This window comes from Eurytemora carolleeae, unplaced genomic scaffold (assembly GCF_000591075.1).
Source record: "Eurytemora carolleeae unplaced genomic scaffold, Eaff_2.0 scaffold1424, whole genome shotgun sequence".
NCBI lineage: Eukaryota > Metazoa > Arthropoda > Copepoda > Calanoida > Temoridae > Eurytemora > Eurytemora carolleeae.
In genome coordinates, this window is record NW_019397415.1 from 54281 (window position 1) to 81385 (window position 27105).

General features: G+C 31.5%; 2 protein-coding genes across 3 annotated transcripts; both read left to right on the top strand.

Moving 5' to 3' along the window:
* The first annotated feature begins 1134 nt into the window (after positions 1 to 1134).
* On the top strand, positions 1135 to 19704 carry LOC111714163 (zinc metalloproteinase dpy-31). Its single transcript, XM_023489212.1, has 17 exons — positions 1135 to 1230; positions 1675 to 1711; positions 2228 to 2299; positions 5743 to 5818; positions 6508 to 7316; positions 7368 to 7420; positions 9862 to 9952; positions 11173 to 11243; positions 11887 to 11945; positions 12956 to 12986; positions 13034 to 13089; positions 13878 to 13928; positions 14447 to 14496; positions 14570 to 14669; positions 17588 to 17646; positions 18302 to 18339; positions 19550 to 19704. Exons 1-17 carry the CDS (start codon positions 1228 to 1230, stop codon positions 19634 to 19636), a joined length of 1743 nt encoding a protein of 580 aa, XP_023344980.1. The 5' UTR covers positions 1135 to 1227; the 3' UTR covers positions 19637 to 19704.
* Positions 19705 to 21756: 2052 nt separating this feature from the next.
* On the top strand, positions 21757 to 26532 carry LOC111714159 (actin-5C). 2 transcript variants are annotated; one of them, XM_023489207.1, is made up of 3 exons: positions 21757 to 22214; positions 22590 to 23198; positions 26260 to 26532. In XM_023489207.1, exons 1-3 carry the CDS (start codon positions 21817 to 21819, stop codon positions 26381 to 26383), a joined length of 1131 nt encoding a protein of 376 aa, XP_023344975.1. In that variant the 5' UTR covers positions 21757 to 21816; the 3' UTR covers positions 26384 to 26532. The 2 variants fall into 2 exon arrangements, with proteins under 2 accessions (XP_023344975.1, XP_023344974.1); XM_023489206.1 differs by lacking the exon at positions 26260 to 26532 and having other exon boundaries at positions 22590 to 23471.
* The last annotated feature ends 573 nt before the right edge of the window (positions 26533 to 27105 follow it).

Below are 27105 nucleotides of genomic sequence, written 5' to 3' on the forward strand. Positions count from 1 at the left end.
AGGAGAAAATATTTAAAAACCTCTAAAAGTAGAAGTTGTGGGAATATTTCCCCCCAATTCTAAAGAAATACATGTTATGAAAACTAATTTCCTCAGCCAAAAAATGACTTTAACATAAAGCCCATGGCCCATTAAGAATGGAATTACAAAAACTGGTTTGATTCAAAGAATGTTTCGTCATTGAAATCTTAAGCTAAATTAGAAGTTTTTGTTTTGTTTTGTTTTGCTGTCTGAATAGATGTTTAAAGGGGTTTAGGTTTTGCGATTCATTGAAGTGAAGAAGAAATAAACTAAAACTTATTTTATCATTCCATTTTATATATAACTATAGTTTTGCACATCTATTTGCAAACCTATCTATAAAGCTAAATCAGTCGACGTGAAACTAAATTAAATTGCACGGACGATTGAAATCGTCCATGTTTTCAATCATGACAGCTATGATTTAAGAGCTATCTAGAAAAACAAAAATACTTTGAATTTATAATACTAAACCGAATGCACATTTACTATTCTTTTACTTGGACAGAAAATCCAAACTAGAGGAATTACGAGGTCACAAAGTCATACTAGTAATATAGCATAAATTTTACCTTTGCTTTCTGTAAAACTATCTATATCTTACAATATCTATCTGTTTATATTATATATATATATTTCTATCTATATTCAATCTATGCATGGACAAGTGCAGACAATATCTATCTGTCTATACTATATATTTCTATCTATATTCAATCTATGCATGGACAAGTGCAGACAATATCTATCTGTCTATACTATATATTTCTATCTATATTCAATCTATGCATGGACAAGTGCTGACAATATCTCTCTGTTTATACTATATATTTCTATCTATATTCAATCTACGCATGGACAAGTGCAGATCACGCTTTCTGCTTCTTTCTATCCTATAATCTTAATGGTTAGCATGCTTGGACACACCCATTTAACTAAGCCTCCCTCCCCCCCCCCCCTGCCTTAGTAATATAATATCCCACCCCCTATCCTTCAGACGTCTTTTCTTTGAATTTCTTAAATTTGACAAAAATCCAATCCTTGACCGGTTTAGAAATTACAGAGTAAAATTTGACATAAGTTTAGAAATTTAAAGTTAAAACAGATGAAAACATGAATGAGTTTAATAATTCTTTTCTGTAAATTTTCAGCTTTTTTGTTACCTACTTGTATAAAATGATCTGAAACATAGAGGACCTCAAAACCATGGTAAGATATATTTATTTGGATTGCAAATGTATCAGGCGTTCTTCATTGTTTATGCTGCCAATTTATGCAAAATTGCACTTTGCACACTCATTTTGCACATTGTATGAGAGGTGAAAATGTAGGAAACAAGAAATATTGTGGAATTAGGTTTATGTCTCATAACCCAAGTTTTATCTGTTAGTTGTGAACTTTTCACGTTCGCTCAATGTTCAACATGTTTTCACGTTCACTCACTGTTCAACATGTTTTCACGTTCGCTCATGTTCAACATGTTTTCACGTTCGCTCACTGTTCAACATGTTTTCACGTTCGCTCATGTTCAACATGTTTTCACGTTCGCTCACTGTTCAACATGTTTTCACGTTCGCTCACTGTTCAACATGTTTTCACGTTCGCTCACTGTTCAACATGTTTTCACGTTCGCTCACTGTTCAACATGCTTAGGTCCTGTCTGTGATAACACGAACTGCTTCTCTAATAGGTTAGCACATTTTACCACATATATAATAAATAAAGGTAAGAGGTTTAGAGTTTTTATTCAGTTAACCAAGAACTTTTGAGCCCAGAAAGAATTTGTAAAATTTTTAGTCTACACTCAAAATAGAGGTGGGCATTGTTATTCAACTCAATTTTGAGCATTCAAGATTTTTTTACAAGCATGAGGATATGCCAATCAATATATTAAAAAGATGTTGGGTACTTTCCATAAAAGTATTTTCCCGAGCGGCAACTTCCCAAGATTCTTTATCCAAGTGCAATAATCCCAAATGTGAAATTTCCCATAGCAGCAACTTCCCAACGCTCGGTTCCCATTTCAGCTTGCGGCGCTTCAGAACTTGGGAAGTTGCCAGTTGGGTAAATGCCTTTGGGAACACACTTTAAATTAGGTTTAAAGAGTTTATGAGTGCAATAGGGTGTCTGTGTATAATTGTTTGAAAAAATAAAATATCTTTAGTTTTGTTTTAGTAGTAATCTCTCTATCTATATATATATCTAGGCCTGCTGACTAGTATATATGGGTATAGTTTATCCTACAATCTACAACCAATCTATTCACAACTCTATAGAGGTACTTTCTAAACAAGAGTCAACTAGTTTATACATATTAGGCTTTCAGGGCGCTTCATGCTCATTTTTAATTTCAATTGTGAACATTTTCTCTTTGTGTATCTACATTGTAGAACAAAACAAACAAACAAAAAACTTGCGGATTTTAAAAAAATCGAAATTGTGGATTTTCAAAATTTAATGAAAATCGAATTTTTTTGGAGGCTAATTTTTGAAATTTTGATCAATCATAAACCTTCCCTGGAGTCACATGAGGTCCCGCACAAAATTGGGACCCGATCGGTTTTGTCGTTTTGACGTTTTATTGGATACAAACAAACAGACAATCAAAGTATATAAATAGATATAAAACTGCAGGACCAATGAACAGTGGAAAAGGAAGACGACTTTTAGATTCAAGTGTCCAATGCACATTCAACATTTCGATCAATTGTGCAGTTTACACATATCCATTTCACTTTATTTCAAACTACTTGTAAAACTATTTACTTTAAAACAACAAATCTTTGTGAAGAAACAATCTCAAGAACTGACGAGGGTCAACCCAGACCGAAATATATTTTCAATAAATGTGGAACTAACATCTACTTTTTTACCCTACAGAGGTTTGGTCCATCACCATCACTGAATTTTAAATGCACAAAAATGTTTCTTTAATGTCGTCTTCCCATTTTACAGGTGTATGGGCCGGACTGTAAATATCTTCAGATATTCAAGTCTTATTTAATTATTACAATTATATTTAGTACATCTAGAGACTAATTTTTAAATCGCGGAAATTGATGGAATTAAATGATTAGAAAAATATATCTCAGTTTCATCTTTAATCCATCTCTAATCGGATTTAGTTTATACGGGTTCAATACACACTATTATAAAATGATAGCGGTATTTTTGATCTTTATTAATCAACAATTTAAATGATAAATTCAAATATTTGTTACGACATAAATTAGAAAGTAAAATTTAAAGCTTATTTTAGATGTTGAAACTTGACTTAATAGGTAACGCTGGTTTAATTAGATGTTCAATTAAAAGGAATTGAGTTTTAGCAGCAAACTCAGATTTTTTAACCCCTATATCCTTGCAACCTAATGTCGTAGACCTTAGATATTTCCAACTATGATATCTGTTAGATCAATTTAGTTTGAGATATCACAGGTTTACACCATCAGGATTAAAGTTATAGGAATTGGAAAATTTGAATTTGTGACAAAAACTTTGTAAGTTTTATGATTTTCATAATTTTTTTATTTTAAAGTTTTAAAACTTTTACTCCTCTTCACATTTAAAGAATGATCAGGATTAAAACATCACCATTGACCTTCCATCAATCAAGAATTGTGTGAGCGCAGTATTTATTGAAGAAAATTAAGTTATCAAATAATAAAACAAACTTGCAGAGTCATAGCAGTATGTCCCAATTAGTAATCGGTTACAGGGTGTCCCACATCATATGAGATTGTCTATACTCTATTTAGCTCTGATTGAGATTTAAGGGACAGATCAGAAATAAAAAAGGAATTATTTAAAAATAATTGTAAAAGGCTAATAGAAAAATTTCTTGCAGAAAATACCAGTTTTTTTTCGAGCATTATGTACGTATTTTGGCGTTGAAGCTTGGAAATAATCATAGAGAATAGACTATATAGAGAGGAATTAAAAGAATCTCTCGGTATGAATTTTTTCAGTCCCTTTAAGCCTGAAAGGGAGTTCAAAGTGTACAAATCATGTAAATGTTTACAAATTATATGCAGTAGAGTACATTAATACAGCATGTTCCCTAGACTATTTATTTCAATTTCGAATTTTTTAAACTGTTAAATAAACTTTATAATGAATTAGGTGAATAAAAACATCATTTGATTTATAGTTATAACGGAAAATCTTCGTTTGTAAAGTGAAAGGCAAAGAGTCTATATGAAATGATAATTGGTCAAATAATTTTAGATTTTCTATAAAATGATATTCCAGGGCCCAACAGGTTATATAGCATAAATATGTGAAGTACACCTGCAGTATGGAAACAGTACAACAAAATGGCCGTTTTACACTTTTTTCCAGTAAATTCCTCTCTATATATTCTATTCTCTGTGGAAATAATCCAATATGATAGAGACGCTTTGTATATAATTGATCTGATAATTCTAGTAATGTGTTCAAGAGATCTGCCTCTGTAATAGTATATTTTGAAATGGCCTCTAGAATGTTGACCCAGTTTTCTTAATCTAAGTTTTGAAGATAGAAGAACGGAGGACCACATTTTGAATAGCTTAAAAGAGATACAGTATTTTTTCATTTACAAAATACAATATGTAAGCCAGAACTTCATGAGCATGCTTTTGGGACACCCTGTAGATTGAACAATCAAATTTTTCTCCAACTCACTGTTGGTTTAACTGTGTCTATAAACCCACACTGTATTGTATACTTCCTTTCTGTTAAAAATTTGAATGGAGGGTATATTGGGTACAGTACACTATATTCAATCTATTTATTTATATATATATATACAGGATACAGTACACTTTATTCAATCTATTTATTTATATATATACAGGATGAGTAAAAAGAAATGTGTGATTTGAGACGCCTGGTGCAAAATTGTACCTTTTTTGTGCAACTCTCCTTTATGGGGGTTTTTCAATATTTTTTTGAAAATTTGTAATTTTTTTGGTACTCCAATGGCCCAAAAGAAAATCCGCGATCCTTATTTTTCTCTCAAAAAAAGTTCAGAAAAGCAAAAATGTGTATATAAGTTATTTCTATCGAAATCTTAGATTTTAAAAAGATTGAATCACAATGTACCTCCAATTTACAACTACTAAAGCGGCAGTGGAGTGTGTGAAAACCTACCAAAAAAAAAACTCAATTATCATTTCTTAAATGAACCTGAGGCCGAAGTTAAGGAATTTGAGCCACGGCTCAAATATGGTTGGTTCTATTTAAAATTGTATTAAATTTCGAGATTGAAGCCGGCGCTCAATTGAAACCGGTTTTTGGCGGATTTGAGACGCGGCTTAAATTCATTAAATTCGGACACTGGTAGACAAAAACAAAGACAAAACTTAATTCAGAACTTTAGTTGTGAATCTTAGTTTTCACTCGGATCGTGAAAACAATCAATTTCTATAATTTTTTACGATCCGAGTAGTATGATGCAACTTTCTTAATTCGTATGGACGATACGTTCTTCGGTATTAGTAGTTTTTTTAACAATTTTATCCTTATAGACGCTACAGATAGAACTAAGAATAGTAGCGATTATCATCGATAATTTTTTGCCTTAAGCCTACACCCCCTTATATTTTTTGCGAACACTCCCTTTAAGTTTATTTGGTAAGAGTACAAATACTATATATGTCATGTATATTAATAAAAAAATTGTTCTTAATAATAAAAAGAAAATTTTTAATCCTTGATTTTGAAAAATATTTATTTTAGGAATACCGGGTCAGAGCCAAATTTACAATAATAATAATAATATAAAGTATTATCCCAGTCACCCTAATTTCAACAGGTAATATATATATTATATATATTATATTGCAAAAATACCACAACCTCAAAAACCAAAAATTCAAATTTGAGGAAAACCTCAAAATCTATCATCCTTCCTTCATTTTTCTTCCTTCCTTCCTCACCCATTCTTAATTTTTTACCTATTTCAATTATGCATTTTTTCATATAACGTTCTGTGTATTAGGGCTTAGGACAAAGAAAAAAACCTATTAACCTATATTTAAGCACCTATGTACCTGTTTAAGCACCTATTTACTTATTTATTTAGAAGTGAGAACTATCACACTGTGAAAAGGATAGACGACATTCAACAAACTTATGTTAATTTGATATTTTTAAAAAGCAAATAGTTTCACGAGTAGCATTACTTTATTCAATTTACAAACTATTTACTAAAAATATTATAAAATATAAACTATTTACAAATGCGGCGAAAGATCGTCGATGACTATAGGTTGTAATATCTGAATGATTTGTTTGAAATTAAATTGATTTTTTTACGGTCTAAGTCGTATGTTGCAATTTTCTCAATTTGTATGGACGCTAATTTTTTCGGTATTCATTTTTCGCGAACACTCCCTTTAACTTTGTGTTTCTATTCCACAGCTTTATGGGTCTCACTGTATGAAAAATCTTGAAGAAACCATTTCCTTGTTATACTATATTCTACTATGTAATTTAATTCAGGTCTCATGTATCTCCTGTACCAACTAGAAGAAGTGGAAACACTGTAATTTTCCCATCTTATCTTTCATCCAGCTATATTCAATCCAGTCCCTCCTCTAACCATTACCAACCTTACTTATCTTCTTTAAATCCTTCATCAAACCAGATTCAATCCTTTTCAAGTTCATCTAATCCTTCAGTCTATTCCAGTTCATCTAATCCTTCAGTCTATTCCAGTTCATCTAATCCTTCAGTCTATTCCAGTTCATATAATCCTTCATCTAATCCCAGACCTAATGCTCCTACCTCTAGTCATATTCAATCCTACTCCAATTCCTCTTCTCTGTCCTACAACCAAATCCAATCCTACAACAGCAAATCTGTCACTTCTCCCTCCCTCTACTCCAACCCTAACTCCAGTCTACTCCAGAAGCATCAATACTCCTCTCCCCTGGTTCAACCTACACCTGGAGAACCTGCGTCCCCGAACCTTGAACCTTCATTCTCCCCCTCTCCTGCTAGAAACGGTGAACCTATCAATGCAAAAACTAGTCTATCAACCTCAAAACTAGGTTCTCTAATCCTAAACGAAACTGAAATTGATGAATTTAGTGAAACTTTAGACGAGCTGGCTGACAGCCGGGATCAGATCAAAAATATCTTCGGTCGGAGAAATAATAAATTGTTAAAAACCATCTCGGAACAGGATGAATTGAAACATAATGAACTAGACGAACTAAATGATCTTGAAACCGAGTTCGGTGAAAATGAGGAGGATAATGATGACTTGAATGACAAGATCATTGATCAAGAACCTGGAGATAACGAAGGTATAAATCCAATTTTGTTATTTAATATTTTCCCTAAATTAGATTTTTTAGATGACCCCGAGACCATAAACGATCTAATAGAGGGAGATATAGCGATGCCTTCGGTAAGCATGTTTCACATAATGAATCCTCATCCCCCCCCCTTTAACCCGCTATTTCCCCTCCCCCACCGGTCCATCAATATAAGTCAAAATGAAATTCCAATATAAAATCCCAAATCTTTCAACAAGTTATTCAACAGACAACGTTTGAAATCAATCTATTTATATTTTCATAAGAAATCTGTGAAAACTAAAATACATAAAAGTGTGTTCGTTAGACTGACTGGTTGCAATGCATCACAGCTGATTGCAAAAAAACTGGAAAAACTGGAATTGGTCAAATATTTAACTGCAGAAAAAACTGTAACACAAAGAAAATAAACCAAAAACATTTCATTTCATTCAACGTTCACTAAATACAGTGAACACAATCAAAATCTTAAAGGACTGGATTTAAGATATAATAAAAATATAGATAGATAGATACATTTAAATATAGATAGGTAAATAGATAGATAGATAGATAGACAGTTAGATAGATAGATAGATAGATGGAAAATGAATTGCAATGCAAATTAGAATACATGGTTTATTTACTTCATTGTATAAACTCAGCATTCAATAGTTTTAAGTCTTGTCACCGCTTTCTACCAGATCTGATTACACTTTAGATACCAGATACCAGATACCAGATACTAGATACTAGATACCAGATACCAGATACCAGAAACCAGATACCAGATACCAGATACCAGATACTAAATACTAGATACCAGATACCAGATACCAGCTACCAGATACCAGATACCAGATACCAGATACTAGAAACCAGATACTAGATACTAAATACCAGATACTAGATACCAGATACCAGATACCAGATACTAGATATCAGATACCAGATACTAGATACATACAGGATACCAGATACCAGATACCAGATACTAGAAACCAGATACCAGATACCAGATACCAGATACCAGATACCAGATACTAGATACATACAGGATACCAGATACCAGATACCAGATACCAGATTCTAGATACTAGATACCAGATACCAGATACCACATACTAGATACTACATACCAGATACTAGATACCAAATACCAAATACCAGATACCAGATACCAGATTTTAGATACCAGATACCAGATACCAGATACCAGATACCAGATACTAGATACCAGATACCAGATACTAGATACTAGATACCAGATACCAGATACTAGATACTAGATACCAGATACCAGTTACTAGATACTACATACCAGATACTAGATACCAGATACTAGTTACTNAGATACTAGATACTAGATACTAGATACTAGATACTAGATACTAGATACTAGATACTAGATACCAGATACCAGATACTAGATACTAGATACCAGATACCAGATACTAGAAACCAGATACTAGATACCAGATACAAGATACCAGATACCAAATTCTAGATACCAGATACTAGATACTAGATACTAGATACCAGATACCAGATACTAGATACTAGATACCAGAAACCAGATACTAGATACCAAATACCAGATACCAGATACCAGATACTAGATACTAGATACTAGATACTAGATACCAGATACTAGATACTAGATACTAGATACTACCTACTAGATACTAGATACTAGATATCAGATACCAGCTACCAGATACCAGATTCTAGATACTAGATACAAGATACCAGATACCAGATACCAGATACCAGATACTAGATACTAGATACCAGATACCAGATACCAGATACTAGATACTAGATTCTACCCACTAGATACTAGATACTAGATACCAGATACCAGCTACCAGATACCAGATTCTAGATACTAGATACCAGATACCAGATACCAGATACCAGATACTAGGTACTAGATACTAGATACCAGATACCAGATACCAGATACTAGATACTAGATACTACCTACTAGATACTAGATACTAGATACCAGCTATCAGATACCAGATTCTAGATACCAGATACCAGATACCAGATACCAGATTCCAGATACCAGATACCAGATACCAGATACCAGATACCAGATACCAGATACTAGATACATACAGGATACCAGATACTGGATATCAGATACTAGATACCATATACTAGATGCCAGATACTAAAAACCAGATACCAGATTTTCGTTTGAAAACGTCAAAGAAAAAACGAAAAACGAAACTATCGTTTTTAAAAACGTTTTTAAAGATGATCGTTTTTAAAAAACGGTCTCTTTTGAAAAAGTTCGTCGTTTCGTTAACTAATGTAGGTCGTTTTTAATTTTTGACGATCGCTAACGACAAAATGTTTTGGTCGGAAAATTCTTAGATCTGAAATCCCTTTGGTCAGAAAACATTAACGTTATTTCTCTCGATAAAAAAAAATATTTAAGACATCATTCATAAACTTATCTACTAAAAGATTGTTTAATAAATCTATCGTTAAAAAACGATCGTGATTTTATACCCTATTCTTAATGTACTGTTGTTCTTTTTAGGGAAATTCCCGACTATCAATCAACTTTGAGATCTCTCCCGCTAAAAAGTGGCCGAATAATACCATACCCTACCTTATCAGTTCAGTACACTGTAAGTATTAAAATATGTTTGAAAAACAGTTGTGTTGTGATTTACTTTTTTAGGTCTATACTTAGTTCTTATTTTTAACTATTTTTGATTAATCATTAAAAATGTAAAAATCCCTTAGGATGTGTGTAGCCTTTACAAAAGGGTTAATTTATTTTCCTTAAACACATGTTAAAATGCGCTGAAAAAATTCAGATTTTTTTTTATACATTGATTTCGTATTTTTAGAAACAAATTGTAAATAATGATTATCCAGTTTTTAGAAAAAATACTGTTTATTGATTTGATTGATTTCCAATGTTATTTGTTTTCTTTATTAAAAAAAATTATTTGTTTTCTTGGAAATATTAAGAGTCGAGTATTATAGTTGTAGTAACAGTAGTCGATCATATAGCAGGTTTAACCCTATCTCGGCTGGGCTATTTTTGTCTACTAAAGTAAAGATAGGGGAGTGTGATACATGTCATTAGTCAAACTTTTCCATGCCTGTTCATTAAAAAAAAACTAGACCTCTAACTTTACTGGTAAGGGTGCAAGGAAAGATATTTAAAAAGTTCAAAAAGTGGTCGGCAAATGTTTTAAAAAATAGTTTATTTTAATTTTGACAAATATTAACACGTGACACATGTTATTACATCCATTTTTTAAGAGCTTTTCAAATATATAAATTTTTAATTATCAAATCAAATCAAATCAAATATATATATTTGTCCCAAGCCAAAAACATAGAAAATTTTAAAACATATTTATAAACTTGAGACGGGGAGGCATTGATAGCCAGGGGCTGTTTAACACGCAGCCTCCCACTGGAGTGTCAGTTTTTGCAATGATGCTGACTTGAAGAATTATAAACATTATTAAGCATATCTGACTTTTTTTAAACACCGACTCGCCGTTTGACTGTCCTTAATCCTTAATTATGCTTTTAGTAAAATTTGTTCAAAACTACGAGGTTGAAAAAGTAAAAAAGTTTCAGCGTTCTAATGTTAGCCGTTTTTAATTTATTTAAAAAACCTCAGGGATGGGGGGGTGGAAGAATCCCCCCCCCCCAGCCGTGATAGGTTAAAGGGCACCGTTGTGAATCGGACGTGGCACTTTTTTAAAATTTTTATTAAGGGTCACTTTAAACTACGTCTTCAGTTAATAAAATGCAACTCTCTTCTCTCTTCTCTCTTTTCTCTTCTCTCTTCTCTAGACAAATCTTATTTTTTTATATTTTTCAGCTGCCAGCGAAATACGAGTTATTGAGAGTGCGATGCAAACTATAGCATTTGTTAGTTGTATCAGATTTCGGGTAATTTTTTCTCTTTTCATTCTTGTTTTTCATTAAAGAGATTTCCTCTACATTTAAAATGCCCAACAGTCATAATGCAGCAATTTTTTTTTTTATCTAGGGTTTCTTGTGTTCACTTTAGTCCCAACTCCCAATTATGCCCTATAGAGTATTATTTAATTTCTATCTTATGTATGTACATGTATCCCAACTTTACATTTTCGAGTCATAAAACATTTTGTTTACTCATTTTCTCTATTTAACTTTCTCTGTCCTTTCTTTCCCATAACTCCTACAGTAGGACAATACAACACTGGAAAAAGAAGACGAAATTTAAGCAGTATTCGATGTGGTTTTAAAGCAAAAAGTTTGACTAAATTAGCTTGAAAATCAACGTGTTTAGTGCAATCTGCTGTGTTTCATACACATTTAACTATAAAAGTACTACACTCTCGGTTCCAACACGTTACCTAGCCGGTCTCTCTCTTTACTAAATTTTTACGTCAAAATCTTGTCAAATGGTCTGAAATGAATAACACGAATTTCTTCGTTGGGTTCTGCCATGGCCAGAGATAAATTTGTTTTAAATACTGAAAACTCAATTGAGTATTAGAAAGATGGGGTGCGACGCATCCTAAATGTTACCTATAGATAATTTGTTTAGGTTTGGGATGGAAAAGAGAAGGATTATCTATTCTTCCATCCTGATAAGAAAATGCTCGGGTAAATACGTCAAGTGAAACAAATATATTGCATATTTATATTTTCTATATAAAAAACCAAGACATTCATATATATGTTGCGTATTGCTGGCCAAACGGTTGGACCGGGTGGCGGTGGGGTGTTGTAGGCCAAAAATTGATTTGAAGTTATTGCTTTAAAAGTAACATAGTGGATTTCTGCTACAGGAACAATGGAGAATCATAACAAAACAATTTTGAAGTTAGAAAACGACGATATCTTCGTTGCCATTGATCTAATAATTTTTTTAAGGGTACCGTTGTGAATCTATCATTACCCTTGTTAATTAAGAGGTCACTTGAATTTACAGCAACTGCAGTCCCTTTATGAAAATGGGTTTTACTTAACATCTTAAACATTTTACTGTTAAGCATGGATAATCTCTTACAAGCTCTTTTAAACACAAAAAAAATAGCAAAGCGTTTTTGTTTGTTAGAAAGCTAAAATAAAGATAGACAAATGAATAGATAGATACAGAGAGATCAATAGATAGATATAGACAATAATATGGGGAAATTTATTATTTCATATTTGGGAAAAAAGATATTAAATGATAGGATGGGGGGGGGGGGGGGGTTAATTTATGATTTAAATTTTGAAAACTTAAAAGTTTTACATTTTGCGCGTTTAGGGGCAATTTTAAAACTCAATTTCAACATATTAAGGTTTCACTTTATGTAAAAGTATGATTTTGAAATCATTTTACCACGAGATTTTTAATTTCGATGCAAAAAACTTATTAATATCACTTAAAGGAAAGAAAACATAAATATAATGCGAAACAGTGATAACCAGAAAACCAGAAAGCATTTGTACAGTGTAAATAGACTCTTTTCACTTAAGTTGTGCTTTACTTAGTTACTATACGTAAAAATATTTGTTTTGTAACAACATCAAAACGCTTAAGTATTAAAATAATGTCGTCTTTATATTCCTTTGTTTTCTGGTTATCACTGTATATTGTATGATTAATTGATAATCTATTTTTTTAGTCTTAAGTCATTGATTTTGATCCATTTTGAGGTTTATTGTTAGAAATAAAAATCAAGTTGAACATATCTTTTATCTAGGTTTCACTTGAGCAACCGAAAAAGAATTCCTGTTCATGTTTCTGCTCTGCAGGAAGGTAACAAATATGCACAAAGAATAGATTAGTAGCAGTATAGAGTGGAATTAAGTCAGAAAAAGTGAAAAACCGATGTATTGTCCACGCACCCCTGACCCTTCAGTAAAAGTAAATTCAACCAAAAATCTGACCACGTCAACCTTGTTTCACCGGCTAGTCCTATTGAGTGTCTGCTTCCTTTACCCAATGTCCGGGCGATACAGTAAAATCTGGGACCGGAAAGGTTGATCCGGCTCGGAAATTCAAATGTACTACGGCTGTCCGTGTGTCGTGCTGTTTCCATTCTGCAGGTGTACCTTACACATTTGGGACCTGGAATTGAGACACAAAGGGACTGAACAAATTCAAAAACATATGTAGTATTATTTCCCTTCTATTCTATTCTCTGCTCTGTGGAAATAAGTGAAAATGTGATAAATAGGAAATCAAAAAAAAATTGCCATTTTACTTGGCTTCCTTTTTCCTTTTTCATCCGTTTTGGATTTATCTTTAATCTTCGCTGTAATTTTATTTTTTTTTTAAGTGAAGGGGGGGCGTCCAAATTTGGTGATTTTATGTTTAAAGCCAAAATGTGGGCGCAGAAAAATCCCCAACCATTTTTAGGGTTTAGTGAACGGTGACAATGAAAAAAAAATTGAAAAAAGAACCGTTTCACGAGGTAGAAACTTGAATACTATTTACAGATAGAACATATTAACGACAAGTATAGATATTTCTCTTGAAATCCTTAATTACGTTTTTTCCGCAAATCCTATAATTATTTTTATTCTCTAGAATTTATATTTTAGAGCTTTACACGAAATAATGCACACTCTCGGGTTCTACCATGAACACTCCAGGTATATAGTTGTATCAAGCAATCAAAAAAGAAATAATCAATCAATCAAATAGTCAACTAATCAATTAACCAGTTTTGAAACTGAATCGTTCCAAAAATTTACTGATTAAACTACAATACATTATCGTGCCATAAATGTGATATTTATTTATATTTTTTTTTCTTTTATATGAGATTATTTATTGAAACTTCGAACTTTCAAATGTTCGCCAATAGATCGTTAATTAATAACAAATTTTAGAAATAGTTTTTTTTTAATAGATAGTTTCTAAGATTTCCTTCATACATACAAATCATTATTTATATGTTATTTAAATTAGCAAATTAGTATCTTTGCAACTTTGATTAGGTATAATATTAGAGTTTGTGTCAGAAACTCAGTTTCTCTATCCAAAATATAACAAATTTGATCAAATATGCGATACCATTTCTGATAAACGTTGAACATAAATTTTTTTCTAATAAATTAATATTTTTTTTACTAATTTTCTAGTTCCATATAAATATTGTTCTATTTAGATCAGACAGAGATAATTATATCAAAATCATTTCCAATAATGTTCGGAAAGGTAGATTTTAAATGTTATTTATGAACAAAAAAAATATTATTAGTAATAATAATAGTAATAATAATTTTATCAGGGAAACTAGCTAATTTTGTAACCAAGACTGATGACGATACAACTAGAAATTTTGAATATGATTATGAATCAATAATGCACTATGGTCCATACTTCTTCAGGTAAATACAAATAATTTACCTCTTTTCTCATTTTATCATATTTAATATTAAACAAAGAAACTAACTTTTTGCCACAGACTAAAAATATTTTATCCTTTTATCTTTGCAACCTGATTATACATTTACCTTTTAAAATTCGGTGATGGTGATGGACCAAACCTCTGTAGAGTAAAAAAGTAGATGTTAGTTCCACATTTATTGAAAATATATTTCGGTCTGGGTTAACCCTCGTTTTAACGATATAATAACCATCAAAATCGATAAAAAAAAAAATTTTAAATGTTGTTAAAAATCACAAGAAAATAAAAAAAACAAAAAAATTATTCAGAATAAAAATTTGGGCTGTCAAATGGACATAAGGGAAACGAACTCAGATTATGAGATGGAAAAAAGATAATTTGCAAATATTCACTTTTTTATAAAATGTTTTAAGACAATTATTATTCCTTGAGATTGTTTCTTCACAAAAGTCACAAACTGTTTAAATGCATATATTTACCTATGATATAATAAACTTGAGACAATTTGATTGATTGTTTTTAATATAAAAGGTCTATAGGACATTAGGCTGCAAAGATATAGGGATACAAATCTAAGATTGTCGCAAAAACACATTCATTCTATATAGAAGAAAACAAAAGTACGGACATATCATATGCATATCACATTCACATATGCATTTGTGATGTAAGTTCCTCTATAGGACTATTTAGAGAATATGTCTGTAAAGTTAAAAAAAGCACTGAAATAGCTTCATATAATTGGGCGCTGATTTGATCACAAAAAAATGACATCTTAAAAATTCTTTCAATGTCTCACTTATTGGATAAACTGTGTGACGAAATAGAATGCATATTTTATACTTGAGATTTTATTTTTAGTATTCTAAATACACATAAATTAACATCAGATATTCAACAACATAAACATTAAATATATCTAATTTAAGAAAATTAAAGATTATATTTGAATTTGCATCTCACGGAGTTTTGATTTAGAACAGGGATGGGGTTCTCACGGAGCTTTGATTTAGAACAGGGAAGGGGGTTAAATGTGAAAATTCTTTAAAATTTTGTAAGTTTGCATTGCCTTGTCACTTTTTTTAAGCGTCCTGACAATATTTCCAAACAAAACATCATGATAGTAATGCACTTGGACATAAGTTTAAACTTTTATGAATTTTTTTAAGGTTGAGTTTAAAATAAAATAAAATTTGGTTTTGGGATAAGTATAAAATTAGTACTCTTTACATTCATACATCGCCAACGCGTTTGTAATTAACCCCAGAAAAAAATCCATATAACTGGTCAAAAAGATTTAAAGTTAAAATTAGGACATGAACAAAAGTCCTGGGCTCCGCCAGAAATGAATGTTAAACAAGTTTTAGACTTTTAAGAATTCATTTAATCTGAGGCCAAATTTAAAGAATTTGAGCCGGAGCTTGAATTTGAGACTCGGCTGGTTCCACTTAGAATTGTATTTAATGTTTCGAGATTTAAGCCGGCTCTCATTTGAAACTGGCTTTTGGCGGATTTAAGACTGGGCTCAAATTCATTAAATTCATTTAATCTGTTTAAATCAAAATTGTGTCTCACTGGTCAGTTCTAGATTAGATTTGCCAATTTCTGAAAGGAAACAATTCGGTGGTGGTTAGATCATATGCATATGTTCTTTTTAAAAAAGGAAATAAACACTCGCTCAAAAGCTAATTTTCCCATTCTCATATAGGGTGTCCCACGAAACATGACTGTTGACGAATGGTTTTGAATGTCTTCTTCTACATAAAATATTAGATATTATAAAGACTTTTTGTAGTTTAGTTCGTCAGCAAAATCGTTTACTCAAATTACTTTGAAATCAATTTTACTAGAAAATGACTGCCATTTTATATTTCTTATTAGTGATAATCTCTTTTGTGTCAAAGAGCTTAACAAATAATGGAAGAAGGCATTTAAAACTATTCACTAACTGTCATGTTTCATGGGACACCCTGTATCTATGCAGCCTTGACGTTATAGACCTTATAATTTGATATTTCAAACTATTTATTCAAAAATATAAAATAGGCAAAATTTGAAATAAAGAAACTGTTTCCACAATTAATGAAAGAATATCTTAATTCTTAATTAGGAAACTAGAGTTTGAGGCGAGTGTTAATTTTCCTTTAAAACTAACATCGAGAAATGTCAATACAAGATGTTTTAAAGGGACTGACGTCGTAATTTCGAGTGACTCGTGCCATTAATTAGTAGAAATTACAATTCAAAGCGAAACCCCTTAAACCTTAGTCTGATCTAGAATGAGCAGCAACGAGGTTATTGTTATAGAGTGATGATGTACGCTAATCCTTTACTAATTGTAAATATCAATTTATCAGTAAACTATCCCAAGTGTACACTCAGGCTAAAACACACGAAAAGGTAGCTAAGATCTAGCCCCCCTGAGAATGAGCTATATAACCAGTAGCCACGTTGTCTCTTTTAATTCACTATTTTTAAAATTGTCCTTTCTCCAGAAAGCTGACTTACGCATTCTTTTCTGTAGAAACAATGGAATGACAATATCGGGATTAAAAACAGATTGATAAATAAGACGATGATATCTTCAACATAACATAACAAATAATGGTTTAAACATGCGAATCATTTAAAATTTCAACGACATTCCCTTTAATACAGTTTTCGGAGTTATCAAAAGAATTTTTAAAATGTCGTCTTTTTAAATGCGGAAGATATTTAGTTTATTCGGTAAATAATTATATAAAGCTTTGCACATTTTATATCTATTTATTAATTTCTACAATTACTTAGATATCGGTAAATAGTATAAAACCCATTAAAAAATTGTCAAGACGACATTTTATTAACGCTTTTGATGTCTCCAAAGTTCTGGGTTAAACTGTATAAAAACTTGTTTAGTAAAAACAAGCAAGGACGAGTAGCGACAATTATACCAATCAAGAAAGGAGTAAATATAGGTAGGAAATAAATAAAATTAAACCTTTTTAAAAAGTTTATTAAAGGATTGTTTACATATTTTGGTGGTGTATTATAGGAACAAATTATTCATTATTAGAAATTTAAGTTTACATATTTCATGCTTTACGGTCATGGATTTTACACGAATTCGATTAGATTGTGATAAAAATTATGCAAATAGAAAATCGTCTTCATTTACTTAAAAAGTGGGACATCTATGGGATACTGAATCCTTTAATTTGCATATTGAAACAGCTCAACTGAAATTTGCAGAAAAAATTGCAAAATTAAGAACTTTTTTATACATATCTAAGTGATATAGTTATCATTTAATGTTGTGAATTCAATGAATCGTTTAATTTCTTTTTTAAAAATCAATCAATATCAACTATTTGTCTAATTATTTTTCAAATCGCAAAAATGAATCAGCAATTATCTTTAAAGGATAAAATCAACGTAATTCGTATCTTTATTAGAAAATTTAAAAAACAAATTTGTTCTTGAAAAACGCAAAAAAAGCATTATCAGTATTTTTGCTTTTAACGAAAAAATTAAACAAATAATGTGATTAATTCAAATATTCAATTATCACATAAATCAATTCAAATATTCAATTATCACATAAATCAATTTACTAAAATAAGATTGTTTCAGGTCAAAGAGAAATGTTAAGTAGGGTTGACTGTATGAAGGAAACTTTTCTAAATCCGACATTTGTAAATGTTTTGCTCGTCTGTCTGTCTGTCTGTCTGTCTGTCTGTCTGTCTGTCCGTTTGTATCTAATAAATATCAAAATTTGAAGAAATCAAAAGGAAAATAGTCGGAATTGTCCTTTTTGAAAATGTGCCAATTCAAACCAAAATATCCGCCGCAGTTTAAAAACAATTCAAACCAAAATATCCGCCGCAGTTTAAAAACAATTCAAACCAAAATATCCGCCGCAGTTTAAAAACAATTCAAAACTTTCAGAGCAAAATTATTTACAGGAAAAGAGGCGGTTCCTTAAAAGCGTTTTTTTAACTTTCAAGTTTTTGTTGTTTTGAGCATCTCTAATCTCTGAGATATTTTTGCTTTCTTAAAATCAATGGATACATGTATATTTAAATCCTTACGGAAAACGACGATCATTGATGCCTAAATAATATAAATTTATTCCTGTCATGTTATGTCAGAAATACAAATATTCGAGTATGGGAAGAAATCATCATTATTGGAGCATTATCGGAGACCCCCTTTCATTGGAGAATCACATGCACGTCTCATTGGAAACCCTCATATTTGCATTGGAGACCACCAGTTTTTTGTTGGAAACCCTCATATTTTCATTGGAGACCACAAGATTTTCATTGGAGACTCTAGATTTTCGTAAGAGACTATTTTATTTGGAGACCCCCCCCCCCCCGGATTCTCGTTGGAGACTTCCAAATTTTCTTAGCAGACCCACACATTTTTATTGGAAGCCTCATATTTTCATGGGAAACCCGCAGATTTTTATTGGAGACCCCCAGATTCTCTTTGGATACCCACAGATTCCTGTTGGAGACCCCCGTTTCTTCATTGGAAACCCCAAGATTATCATTGATGACTCCCATATTTTCATCGGAGACCCCCATGTTTTCCTTGAAGACCCCCAAATTTTCATTGGAGACCCCAGAATTTCGTTGTAGACCCCTATTTTCTCGTAGATTCTCATTGGAGGTCTCCAACGAAAATATGGGGTCTCCAAAGAAAATCTGGCGGTCTCCAGCGAGACGCCCATTGGGTCTCAAATAAAAGGAGGTCTCCAATAGTACGCCAAGGAATGATGATGATGATTTCGTCTAAGACTCAAATTTTTTGAAGAAATTTCAAATTGACGAAGACGTCATTCATACACGGATTTGGAGCTGTAAATTTATGTAGGTGAATTCATTATACAACTGCTTATCCGAGGAAGACTCCCTGAAAAACAAGAAAATTCAAATATTGTGTGCCATGGTCGGATTCTAGATAATATTCAATATATTTATTTGTAAATAAAGCTATGAATTTTGTTTCTTAAAATGATAGAATCTAACTTATAAACCTCGTTAATCTTTTCACAGGTTTTAATATAGTTTGATTTTTTCAATGAAAATGTATTGATAAATAACGTTAATGAAAAAGTGCTTAACTTTTCTTTTGTTTTCCGTTTGTAAAATGGGGACTAGTTAAAAATGATAAATGTCGTCTTTCAAATGTCTCAAAAGTATTTTTAGTAACCCTGTGGACATTCTTTCTGATTAAAATAATTTAAAATCTTTTGCTTGCAATTGCTAATACTAGTATTCTCATTCAAAACTAAAAAAACTAATATTTTTCTTTAAATTCTTAAACAAAAAGTAATTGAAGGTATTTCATGAATTAAAACAAGGATATTTTTATTGATAAATCCTAAATTTTTGTGCCTTTGATATTCAAGCTTTAACTATTTGATCTTGGCGAGATTGGCCTAGTTTGAAATATCTTAGGTTCACGACATAATCTTGCATGCAAAGATATAAGAATTGGAAAATTAGAGTTTGAGGCATGTGTCCAGTTCCTTTATTTACAATTGTACACTGAGAAACGGAAACTGAGGAATACGAAGACGACTTTTTGACTCGAGATGGCTTGAAGAATCCAATGATCATGAAACACATCAATTGCAAGTCAAGTCAAGTGCAAACATACTCATTAAACTAAATAAATGGTTTATTAAGCTACTACAGTGATAAAGATTAAACCCTGAAATAGGAAGACGACTTTTAGAATCAAATCATAACTTCTAAAAGTTCAATGAGCATGAACCACAGCAATTTTGGAGCGTAAACAGACCCATTTCACTAAACTTGTTATTTGATAAGGGTCTAGATATAAAACTATTTGCTTTGTAACAACATCAAATACCCATTAGTATTGCTATGATGTCGTTTGCCTATTCAATTGTTTTCTGATATTCACTGTAAGTAATACCACGTTGTGACTCAGGGCGTACTTTTTTGGTTGATTTTATAATTGTTGTTTCCTAGAAAATATTGTATAAATCTCTTACAGAAACTTCAAACTGGAAAATTAGAATAATTTTGACCAAAATATAATATTAATATTAAGCAAAAAAATCTTCCACCCGGATTTGTTTACATTCTGTGGAGTGATTTGCGCCATTTAACATGATATTAAGATTAGATTTGCGCGATTATGTTTAACATCATATTAAGATTAGATTTGCGCCATTATGTTTAACATCATATTAAGCTTAGATTTGCGCAATTATGTTTAACATGATATTAAGATTAGATTTTCGCCAAAATGTTTAACATCATATTAAGATTAGATTTCCATTATGTTTAACATCATATTAAGATTAGATTTGCGCGATTATGTTTAACATCATATTAAGATTAGATAATCTTAAATATCTCAAAATGAGATATCAGAATTTACTGCACGAAACTAATTTGGTCTTATTTCTAACTTTTAAGATTTAAAGTAATTGTATACATAAAACATAAATTAAGCTTTCGGTGTGTACCGTAGTGATTTGCAGTACTGTAACCTAAAAAAAGTGAAATTTAGCGCAGAGTGATAAAATTGTTTTTACATTGAGAAAAGATTTAGAAAGAGTTCCATGTCGATGTCGTCATTGAAGTCTATATTTTGAAGGGTGTCCTGTATATCATTTATATAAAATTTACGAACTAAAAACTATAAAAGAAACTGATTTTGAGCATAATTGTTCTTAACAATTACCGGTATATTTAGCATGTGTAGGCTTTTCAGATTTGATAGAAAGTGCACACATTTGTACAATTTTATATTTGATATATTCATGTAAAAATGCCAATAATTCACATAGAAAATATGTTTGTTGAATTCATGTATAAATATTAATGATTGATAGATTTGAATATTCAGGGTCACTCCTGGGAATCTTGAAATCAAGGCAATAGCCCGGTTAGTAGGAAATTTAAACACAATGTTCCCAAACATTCCCTGATTTTCCTAGCGACCGGTCAATTGAACAGGTCAACACAATACATTACCTTATATGGTCTTCATGCATCTGCTTTCCTATCTGTGCTAAAGCATAAATGCTCGGACACAGGAGTACAGTTTATCAGTTTTCTGCTGCTCACTCTACACACAGCTTGTAGTAGATATCAAACAAGATGTGTGACGAGGATGTTGCTGCTCTTGTCGTAGACAATGGATCTGGAATGTGCAAAGCTGGATTTGCTGGAGATGACGCTCCCAGAGCTGTCTTCCCCTCCATCGTTGGCCGTCCCCGTCACCAGGGAGTCATGGTCGGTATGGGACAGAAGGATGCCTATGTTGGAGATGAAGCCCAGAGCAAGAGAGGTATCCTCACCCTGAAGTACCCTGTTGAGCACGGAATCATCACCAACTGGGATGATATGGAGAAGATCTGGCATCACACCTTCTACAACGAGCTCCGCGTTGCCCCCGAGGAGCAGCCCGTCCTTCTGACTGAGGCCCCCCTTAACCCCAAGGCCAACAGAGAGAAGATGACCCAGATCATGTTTGAGACCTTCAACATGCCCGCCATGTATGTAGGAAAGGGGACCCTCCCACACCCATTAACTGAGTTGAGTTACCTTAAGGTTACCCCCCCATCCGTCCTTAGTCGTGATCTTATGCCAATCGTCTCTCCATCTGTGTGTGCTTATCTATTTTCTCCTGATTGTATCCTAGTTTTCCTAGTTTTGATAAACAAACTCGGGTTTCTATACAGTGGGAGTTAATATACATACATACATACAGGGTGTGCTAAATTAAACCCCCCCATTAGATGAAAGAATAAAGAATATAAATGGAAGAATAAAGAATAAAGAATATATAGATGGAAGAATGAAGAATAAAGAATATATAGATGGAAGAATGAAGAATAAAGAATATATAGATGGAAGAATGAAGAATAAAGATATGTTGCTATCCAGGCTGTCCTCTCCCTCTATGCCTCTGGTCGTACCACTGGTCTTGTTATGGACTCTGGAGATGGTGTTTCCCATACTGTTCCCGTCTATGAAGGTTATGCTCTCCCCCATGCCATCCTTCGTTTGGATCTGGCTGGTCGTGAACTGACCAACTACCTCATGAAGATCCTGACTGAGAGAGGATACTCCTTCACCACCACCGCTGAGAGAGAGATTGTCAGAGACATCAAGGAGAAGCTCTGCTATGTTGCCCTTGACTTCGAGCAGGAGATGTCCACCGCTGCTGCCTCCACCTCTCTTGAGAAGTCCTATGAGCTTCCCGATGGTCAGGTCATCACCATTGGTAATGAGAGGTTCAGGTGCCCTGAGGCCCTCTTCCAGCCTTCCTTCTTGGGAATGGAGGCCTGCGGTATCCACGAGACTACCTTTAACTCCATCATGAAGTGTGACGTTGATATCCGTAAGGACCTGTACGCCAACACTGTCATGTCTGGAGGAACCACCATGTACCCTGGTATTGCTGACAGAATGCAGAAGGAGATCACCGCCCTGGCTCCCTCCACCATCAAGATCAAGATCATCGCTCCCCCTGAGAGGAAGTACTCCGTATGGATCGGAGGATCCATCCTGGCCTCCCTCTCCACCTTCCAGCAGATGTGGATCTCCAAGCAGGAGTATGATGAGTGCGGACCCTCCATTGTTCACCGCAAGTGCTTCTAAATGAAAAATTTAATCACATTGATTAATCCCCAGTCTTAACTTTTCTTACATGTAATTGTATTTACATTCCATTGTAACTCACATTTTTTGTGATAAAAGAATGACATTAAAATTTAGCTAGGTAAATAAACATGATTCAAGCAAAAATATGTCAGTAAGTTATATGTTTTTTCAATACTATTCAATTGGCCATGAGCGTCTACAGGACGGATTCAGAAGAAAAGTTTTTTTAAACAAAAAATCGTGGAATAGTAATTCCAAGAAAGTGACGACTTCTAAACTCTTGGTATGTCACGGCATAAGACTTTATTATTTGAATTTTCTTAAATGTTTTTTTGCCTTTTTTGTGCCTTTCTAATTTGTAATTGTCTGAATATTAAGAATTTTGCATTGTTTTTTAAAAAAAATTTTATATCCGTCAATTTTCAAAGTAAAAAGATGGCGGACAAGATTTTGGAAAACCTTTTCTGGAACAAACTCATTCATAGATAAACTGCTTAAAATCAAATTCTTTTCTAAATTAAAATGTTTAAAAGAAACGGGTGTTTGCAAACCACCCTAGAGATAATTATTTTCTATTTGATAAATATAATTTAAAGCAAATTATCTGATAGAATCTATATCCATTATATGTATATCCAATATATGTATATCCAATATATGTATATCCAATATATGTATATCCAATATATGTATCAATATATGTATATATCCAATGTATGTATATCCAATATATGTATATCCAATATATGTATATCCAATATATGTATATCCAATATATGTATATCCAATATATGTATGTCCAATATATGTATATCCAATATATGTATATCCAATATATATATATATCCAATGTATGTATATCCAATATATGTATATCCAATATATATATATCCAATATATGTATATCCAATATATACATATCCAATATATGTATATCCAATATATGTATATTCAATAAATATATATATCCAATATATGTATATATCCAATATATGTATATCCAATATATGTATATATCCAATATATGTATATATCAAATACATGTATATCCTATATATATATATCCAATATATGAATATCCAATATATGTATAACATATGTATATAAGAATAAAGAATTTATAGATAGAAGAATAAAGAATAAAAAATATATAGATGGAAGTTTAAAGAATAAAGAATACATAGATGGAAGATTAAAGAATAAAGAATACATAGATGGAAGAATAAAGAATAAATAGATGGAAGAATAAAGAATAAAGAATTTATAGATGGAAGAATAAAGAATAAAGAATATATAGATGGAAGAATAAAGAATAAAGAATATATAGATGGAAGATTGAAGAAAAACGAATATATAGATGGAAGATTAAAGAATAACGGATATATAGATGGAAGATTAAAGAAAAACGAATATATAGATGGAAGAATAAAGAATAAAGAATATATAGATGGAAGATTAAAGAAAAGCGAATATATAGATGGAAGATTAAAGAAAAACGAATATATATAGGGAAGAATGAAGAATAACGAATATATAGATGGAAGAATGAAGAATAAAGAATATATAGAGGGAAGAATGAATAATAAAGAATATATAGAGGGAAGAATGAAGAATAAAGAATATATAGATGGAAGAATGAAGAATATATAGATGGAAGAATGAAGAATAAAGAATTTGTAGATGGAAGAATAAAGACTAAAGAATATATAGATGGAAGAATAAAGAATAAAGAATATATTGATGAAAGAATGAAAAATACAGAATATGTAGATGGAAGAATAAAGAATAAAGAATATAAAGATGGAAGAATAAAGAATAAAGAATATATAGATGGAAGTTTGAAGAACAAATAAAATATAGATGGAAGAATAAAGAATAAAGGAGAATATTAGATGAAAGAATAAAGAATATAAATGGAAGAATAAAGAATAAAGATGGAAGAATTAAGAATTAAGGAGAACATAAATGGAAGAATAAAGAATATAGATGGAAGAATAAAGAATATAGATGGAAGAATAAAGAATATAGATGGAAGAATAAAGAATATAGATGGAAGAAAAAAGAATATAGATGGATGAAAAAAGAATACAGATGGAAGAATAAAGAATATGGATGGAAAAATAAAGAATATAGATGGAAGAATAAAGAATATAGATGGAAGAATAAAGAATATAAATGGAAGAATAAAGAAGAAAACAGATGGAAGAATAAAGAATATAGATGGAAGAATAAAGAATATAGATGGAAGAATAAAGAATATAGATGGAGTAATAAAGAATATAAAGATAGATGAAAAAAGAATATAGATGGATGAAAAAAGAATACAGATGGAAGAATAAAGAATATGGATGTAAGAATAAAGAACATGGATGGAAGAATAAAGAACATGGATGCAAGAATAAAGAACATGGATGCAAGAATAAAGAATATAGATGGAAGAATAAAGAACATGGATGGAAGATTAAATAATATAAATGGAAGAATAAAGAACATGGATGGAAGAATAAAGAACATAGCAAGAATAAAGAATATAGATGGAAGAATAAAGAACATGGTGGAAGATTAAATAATAATATAGATGGAGAATAATAAAGATTCTAGATTGAAGAATAACGGAGTAAATAGATTTAAGAATAAAGGTAGAAAAATGAAAGAGAATAAATAATATAAATATAATGATGAAGAATAGAGAATATAAATGTGAGAATAAAGAAGAATAAAAGAGAAAAGGTAGAAATTAAAAGAGAATAAATAAGAGAAGAAACTAAAGTATACGGTTGAACGAGTATATTTAAGAATTTAGGTGGTTTATGTGACCCCGTTTTACAATAAAAAGAACCGTTTACATTGCAAACTTTTATTGTGTACACAAAATTATCTTTTAGGTTTATCAATTATGACAAGAAATACAATGATCATTGCTCCCCCTGAGAGAAAGTACTCCGTATGGATCGGAGGATCCATCCTGGCCTCCCTCTCCACCTTCCAGCAGATGTGGATCTCCAAGCAGGAGTATGATGAGTGCGGACCCTCCATTGTTCACCGCAAGTGCTTCTAAATGAAAAATTTAATCACATTGATTAATCCCCAGTCTTAACTTTTCTTACATGTAATTGTATTTACATTCCATTGTAACTCACATTTTTTGTGATAAAAGAATGACATTAAAATTTAGCTAGGTAAATAAACATGATTCAAGCAAAAATATGTCAGTAAGTTATATGTTTTTTCAATACTATTCAATTGGCCATGAGCGTCTACAGGACGGATTCAGAAGAAAAGTTTTTTTAAACAAAAAATCGTGGAATAGTAATTCCAAGAAAGTGACGACTTCTAAACTCTTGGTATGTCACGGCATAAGACTTTATTATTTGAATTTTCTTAAATGTTTTTTTGCCTTTTTTGTGCCTTTCTAATTTGTAATTGTCTGAATATTAAGAATTTTGCATTGTTTTTTAAAAAAAATTTTATATCCGTCAATTTTCAAAGTAAAAAGATGGCGGACAAGATTTTGGAAAACCTTTTCTGGAACAAACTCATTCATAGATAAACTGCTTAAAATCAAATTCTTTTCTAAATTAAAATGTTTAAAAGAAACGGGTGTTTGCAAACCACCCTAGAGATAATTATTTTCTATTTGATAAATATAATTTAAAGCAAATTATCTGATAGAATCTATATCCATTATATGTATATCCAATATATGTATATCCAATATATGTATATCCAATATATGTATATCCAATATATGTATATCCAATATATGTATATCCAATATAT

Excerpts from the sequence above, each read along its gene's own strand:
- LOC111714163 (XM_023489212.1), top strand. Across the intron at positions 14,670-17,587 it reads TATGGTCCATACTTCTTCAG|TAAAAACAAGCAAGGACGAG; the intron begins GTAAATACAAAT and ends AAACTTGTTTAG. Across the intron at positions 17,647-18,301 it reads CAAGAAAGGAGTAAATATAG|GTCAAAGAGAAATGTTAAGT; the intron begins GTAGGAAATAAA and ends AGATTGTTTCAG.
- LOC111714159 (XM_023489207.1), top strand. The coding sequence starts at position 21,817 with ATGTGTGACGAGGATGTTGCTGCTCTTGTCGTAGACAATGGATCTGGA. Across the intron at positions 22,215-22,589 it reads ACCTTCAACATGCCCGCCAT|ATATGTTGCTATCCAGGCTG; the intron begins GTATGTAGGAAA and ends TGAAGAATAAAG. Across the intron at positions 23,199-26,259 it reads ATCATCGCTCCCCCTGAGAG|AAAGTACTCCGTATGGATCG; the intron begins GAAGTACTCCGT and ends TCCCCCTGAGAG.